The following is a 6,367-nucleotide window of genomic DNA, read 5'->3' as shown; positions in this document are numbered from 1 at the left end:
ATGTTTTACTATTAGAGTCTGTTTTGCTGCTAGAATTTGTAAAAGAGGTATATGACAAAGGAATTTTTAGTTTAACTTTCGAAAACCGGACAAAAGAATTTTTACATCTTGAAAGATGTTTCAAGAATTATCATTCTAGGTAATTATTCCAGCACAAGTGGTACGGCTTGAGAAAAAGCAAATTGAGTTCTTTTTGAGGAGCTTCCCCTATGTTTTTATGTTCACAATTACACTTCCGAAAGTTTATCAGATAGTTTATGCTTACTTAGCAATGATTGGTAATGAATGAACCAACAGGATTTTTTAATTCAAATGATACGGAAATAATAATCAATATAAGTGAAAATATTATCTTGAAAAGTACTACGGAGTAAGCATCAGGGCATTTCAGTTATAGAATTCTTCAGAATTCAGCCGATGATCGTAGATTCCTTACCCTCAGAAGGAATTCCATCAGTCTAGGTACACGAATGTCCACAAGTCTTTTCTTTTGGTGACGGGCCTCAAACACCTGTCCTTCAGAACGTTGTGGTTGTTCCAGTCTTTCACGGCAACTGCCACTCATCCGCCTGACATTGCAGTTGATGTCGCTGTACCGGGACAGCAGTGGCAGGACTCCACGACCGTATTCTCCTTGAAAACCTTTAGGTAAAGGCCCAAGGCTGAGGAAACACCAGACCCAGCCTTTTCCAGCTTGGGCGCGGAACGAGAGAGGCGAATATCTGCGAAGGCGGTCACTGTGTGGAAGACCACAGCCAGCCGCGGTAGCGCACACTTTGCATCATTAACCCCGGAGTGATAGCACTAGTGTAGTACCCGCGCCTCGGTCTTTATCCTAGGTGCCATGGACATCTGTCTGTTCCGCGGTGACGCGGGCTAGCAAAGAAGCGGAGGAATCTCGGAAACTCCTGGTACTCGTGGGTTTCTTTCGAGAGGTCGGGCATAAGCCCCGATCAAGAAAGAGGAAGGGCAACGTGTCTGTCCGTCACCTTTATAGACCTACACCGTGGTGTCCATCCCCACACAGACATGATTATATATACATATACGCAGATATATAGACAGGTATCCTCAAGCTTCTTCAGTCTGAAGAAAAGGGGGAAGCTCATACTTCAATACAAGGGCCTCGAGGGGCGAAAAGATACACACCTGCAAATCCTCCCCCACGCCATCCAAAAAGGACAATACAAAATACAAAGAACCCGTCTCTTCCTTTATTCGGGTCGTATACAGGTGAAGAGTCACCATGACTGTCCCTCCTACCGTGGAAAAAACATCAATAGGTGAATATACATGTAGAAGTAGACGAGATAGTGGGAGACCGTGACACTCAACGTGAACGTTGGAAAGAGGAACGTTAGAATGAGAAGACTGCACGTCTACTCTGTACGTTCACCTCTCTACGCGAGAGTCCTCGACACTGGGACTGTGCTGCCATCTGTCTGCGTAAGCATACCTTGGATACCTGTAGACTGACTGTATAGGCACAGCATATGTATGCATGAGATCTATCTCACAGGTGTACACATACATCGCAAACCTATATATATATATATATACATATATATGTTCACGTAGTACGTGAGAGCAATTCATCTACCCTGTATGTCTCTTCTCCTAGACACGTCTCACTCGACGCCTTCCTACTTGTAACGGAAATGCCGAAGCAACGGCACTCAAATCATCCCCGCACAGTCACACAAATGATATAGACGTCTGTATGTACACAGGTAAGAAGAGAGATCGATCCGCGCACACCGTGATGGATCAAGCAGGTTCGTATTCCCGAATGCTGTGTCGTTGTTTGTCGACTTCTCAGGCTGTGGAAAAAGCCTCTCAAGATCAGAGCGCTTCCGGAATGCCTGCGAGTACCGTAAGAAAACCTGCGTTGGTTCCCGTCTGCTTGACAGTCTTTTCTCAGATGGAAAAAAAGGTCCTCTCATTCTTCCCCAGTCCTCTTCGTTCGTGGCTCTCGAAGCTGCGATAAGTGAACTCGCTGCGAGAGGACTCCCGTCGACACAATATTCTTCAAAGTGAACACAGGCTAAAGCAGCAAAACTATTCTCCTCGGTTTCTCTCCCCTCTTGACTGAGTCATATAAGCGTACGGAATCATAGAGACATTACTCACGCGGTGACTGATGTGAGAAAGGCTGGCACGTCTTTCCGAATCAATCCATAGTCAGTCAGTCTCCCGGATGGATGGTCACGTCCACACAAACAGCACAGACAGATCAGGTCCTTGTCTATGAAAAGAACTAGGATTTGCCCTTGAGATCTGCTCGTACGATAGACAGCAGAGCCTTCTATATCACGGCGTAGAGATCATTCTCTAATTTTGTTTCTTTCGCAGCAGCTACAACGTTTCGCGGTAGATAGACATGAAAATTATAGTCGTCCGCTCTCCAGGTCCAGTAGTCTGCGGGTTTCTTCTCCAATTGAGGTCCCCAGTGGATTACATCCGGACGAGTCGGAAACATATATTCGAGCCATGTCCAGTTTTTAGTCTCACTCGGCAGGATCGGTGGCTGACTCAGAGATTGCAAGAACTCATCGAGAAGCCCGCGGCCTCTCAGAACATTTTCGAGATCTCTCGGCACGAAGATTTCGAATTTGGTTGTACCACCAAATAGGAATTTGATGCCAGCTTGCCCATCCTTATACGAAGTCTTGAAGCCGAAAAGTTCCCGGTACTCTCTCTCTAGTGTGGATTCGTGCCATTTCCGCCCTATTACGTACAATTCAGTCCCCTGTTCTTTATCTTTTTGGCGCAGTACCGGGGGCTGACATTTATCCCAGTGATTGTGATACAGCTTCAGGACTCTCATTTGTTCGTCTGTCGGCTTGGCCCTAGGAATGTACCATTCTTCCCCCTCGTATCCCGGCGTTGGGCCAACTCTGTCAAGCAACGAGCTGCCTTCATCGACCAATGCGTCGAGGACTGCCTTGAAGTCCTCCATTGCATTTGGGTTGCTCCTCAACGCCGACGCCGCCCTTGGGGGTATCCAGAACTGATACTCAACACCGCTTCTTACTACGCCCTTCACCTTGTTTGTAGTATAAACTACTTCCGTGGTTCTCCGAGTAAGATTCCCCCGTATCCAGATTACCTTTTTGCCGTCTGGCGACAGCAGCCCGTCTGGAGCCGCCTTCAGCGCAGTTGTCACTGACTTTAAACTTCCTTCTTCCTGTTCCGGGATTTGGCTCAGAGCGGCCTCAGTATACCTGGAAAAAATCAGTTTGAATTTCCTGCCATTGAAATACAGTTCAAAGGGATTCTGCCCCTGCTTTGGTGTACCGTCCTCAGCCTTCCAGCCTTCCCCAATTATCACCGGATCGGTATCCTTCGTCGGGCGAGTCACCGGCGGCGGATTTTTCTTCACCAAAGATTGTAACGCTGCCTGGTGCGCCTGCACCGCGTCAAATGTCGTCGGTGCTGCGAAAGCTGCAAAGATAACTAGTAATACAATAAACCCAACAATGAGCTTGATGGAGAAAACGCCACCCGGGAGTATCGCCTTCCAGTGAAGGTCGTCTATCCCGCGCGGCGTGCTTGGACTGTTTTTCACGGGCAACAACATAAAAGCCCCCGCCGCAACCAAAGTGGCACCTGCAAGAAACTTCGCCTTGGCGCCAGATGTCCTGCCGGACAACCGCTTTAAAGACGATCCCCACTGGACCAGAGCAAGTTTAGACGACCGCTGCTTGCTCCTCTTTACACCATTATCACCCGATCTTGCTTCTGCCGTGCATCGCGGTTCTACTACCTGCTTCGGAGCCGCCTCCCCCAGGACATCCCCGCGGACACGGTACGCGGCAATTTCATCTCCCTGGCCCGATAGACTGTCTGAATCAGCTCTAATTGGTCCGGTCTCTGTGGAGGCGCGACACACCTTGGCAGCAAGCACCAAGAAAAAAAAGCATGCTTTCGCAGCAAGAGTCTGCACAGCCGGAAAAGAGTCGGTTGCCTTCATCTTCCCAGTCGTAGCGCTACTGCATGAACCGGCGAGCGTAAGTACACTCGACGCGTGAGCACTCAACTGCAGAAAAACCGCAAAGCGTCGACTGCTGATGTAGGAAATCAGTTCCTCTCGATCTGTGGGCTGCAGGTCTAAGCACATTCGAGGCCGGGGTGAAGTAAGCTACGGAGACGGATCGCTGCGATGCCCTTTATCTCGGGGGGGTCAGCAGTCGTGCGTCTTCGTGCCAGACGCGGCCCCGCCGGCGCGAGTTGTACAAACTGCTAGCGTACACGGGAAGATTCCCGGACGCGGCGAGGGCAGTAAGTATGTCGGCTGCTAAGCCACGAGGGGGCGTTGTGACTCGAGGAGTGCAGCACAAGTCAGAGAACTGACCGGGTAATGCTGGCAGTTTAGGTTCGCCATTAGGTGCAAACACGTCCCAAGGGGAGTCTGAAAAACGGGCGCTCATTTTGCTACCTGTCCCTGGTTCGTACGAGACCTCTCTCGTTCGCATTGTATCCGTCTCTTCTTGGATCGCCCTGCTGGCCGTCTCGGTCGCGGAGGTACCCTCTCACGCCGCACAACGCTACACGGGTTACCACCGTAGGCGCTTCCATAATTCCTCCCGTGCTTTTCTCACCGGCAACGTCCCTTGTTGCCGCGCCTCCCGGTTTTGTGGGGGCTGCCCTTCACATGTCACGCGAGTGTCAGAGTGTCACGCTGGCGGCTCGGCCCTGTCGGGCTACCCGTATCGTCACTCATGGCTAGTAAGTAGGTTCTCCATGGCGTGTCGGCGCTTTGGAGCTACTCCCGTCCTGCCATGCGTGTCCGATTTCTGGGTGAATTCATTGGCGCTCGGCGCTCTTGGACTACTCGCCTGCGGCGGGCTGTTCGTGGCTCCCGGCACTTTCGCTGCGGTTTCCGCCCCGCAGCGAATGAAGTGGCCAACCCATGCAGCCACTCGGGGTCAGCACCTGGGCGTCCCGATGGCGGCATGGCACTTTGGGGATTAGCCCGCCCCACCTACGGTGATCTGCCTCCGGGTGTTTACGCCGACGCTCAGTACGCTCTCGCCGCTCTCCTTGATTCGGGGTGTCCCCGTGGCGTCCTAGCTCTCTGGGATCACCCGATTTGTCCTCCCTGAGCCCGCTGGAGTCCTTATCGCGTCCTGGGTCGATGGCGCCAGCCGGACTGGCCTTCGAAAGGTAGAATTCAGTGAAACGCGGGTCCGGCGAGATGTCCGGGGTGAGAACTGACAGAGAGAACCTGCGAAGCAACCGACCGCTGAGGCGCCTGGTAACACCTGTTCGCAGGTCGAGAACGTCATAGAACGTTCCGCCACGATGTGAGGCTACAACACGATGGGGCAGGCTATATCTCGCTGCCAGCTTGGTTGAGCCTCGGTCTCTGTCTGGTCCCGTCAACTGGACCAAGGGCAGAGCTCCCGCTCGGAGTGCTGTTGGTTGCTCATCTGCTTCGTGGCTTTTGAGTCTGTTGTTCAAAAAGTGAAAGATCCGATTGCGGACTTCCTGCCGGTACTTTACGCGCTGCAGGCGAACGCACTCCTGTTTCGCCCTGCATTTGCTTTTTTAAGGGAAGCACTGCGTCCATACCGTACACAACATAGTACGGAGACTGGCCCGTCGCCGGATGGGAACTCGTACGGTAAGCGAATGCCGCCACTGAGCAATAGGTATCCCAGTCCCCGCCCTTCTCCATGACTGGGCATGCAAGGGAATTTCCTAATAGCTTCATGGACGATTCTACGACACTGTTCGCTTGCGGATTGTAAGGTGTTACGCGTAGCTTACGTACACCGGAACGCCAGTTCGTGTATCAATCTGCAATAGAATGCTTTTGCATTGTTAGTCAGAATAGCTGCTGGACAACCATACTGGCAAACCAATCTATGCACAATGACCGCCACTGTTTCAGCGGTCACATTGCTGACCGGTACTATTTCCGGCCATTCAGAAAAGTGATCAATCATGACGATAATGTAAGAGTTACCGTTGTTAGTCCTAATAAGCGGTCCGTACGCATCGATTGCCCATGTATGAAATAATCCAGGTTTCGGTAGACTGGTGTAAGGTTCCGGTACGAGATGCTGCCTGTAAGCCACTGGCTTCCTCCGTGCACAGGAAAGACATCCCTGGACCAAACCCTTTATGCCAGGCGATGCGTACCAACGTGTAAGGATTCTTGGTGTCCAGAGACTACGCGAAGGCGGCTTCGGCGTCCCGAAGGGGTGATGTCACGGCTGGGTGTGGGCTGATTGTCTCCCATAGTCCGTGGCGGTCGCGGTGGCCTTGGTCACCTTGAACCAGTACCTTCGGCAAGGAACCTAGAAAGTCGATCTAGCCTCCTCGGCGGCTAACTCGGCGTTCTGGCAGTCCAGTTCGTGTG

The 6,367-nt window shown here is 51.6% G+C and overlaps 2 protein-coding genes across 2 annotated transcripts; both read right to left on the bottom strand.

The window, feature by feature from the left end:
* Window positions 1-317: 317 nt before the first annotated feature.
* Window positions 318-4,100, bottom strand: CSUI_006398 (uncharacterized protein). The gene has a single exon (XM_068066558.1). The coding sequence runs from the start codon at window positions 3,971-3,973 to the stop codon at window positions 2,306-2,308; it is 1,668 nt and encodes a 555-aa protein (XP_067921465.1). The 5' UTR covers window positions 3,974-4,100; the 3' UTR covers window positions 318-2,305.
* Window positions 4,101-5,114: 1,014 nt separating this feature from the next.
* Window positions 5,115-5,392, bottom strand: CSUI_006397 (uncharacterized protein; the record flags this gene model as incomplete). Its single annotated transcript, XM_068066557.1, has 1 exon — window positions 5,115-5,392. A coding segment is annotated over one exon (276 nt), but the record flags the coding sequence as incomplete, so codon positions are not given.
* Between the last annotated feature and the right edge of the window lie 975 nt (window positions 5,393-6,367).

Source organism: Cystoisospora suis (assembly GCF_002600585.1).
Source record: "Cystoisospora suis strain Wien I chromosome Unknown contig_3233, whole genome shotgun sequence".
NCBI lineage: Eukaryota > Apicomplexa > Conoidasida > Eucoccidiorida > Sarcocystidae > Cystoisospora > Cystoisospora suis.
This window is presented reverse-complemented; position numbering and strand designations above follow the sequence as displayed.

Bases quoted from the DNA above. Each gene is read 5' to 3' on its own strand.
- CSUI_006398 (XM_068066558.1), bottom strand. From the start codon at position 3,973: ATGAAGGCAACCGACTCTTTTCCGGCTGTGCAGACTCTTGCTGCGAAA.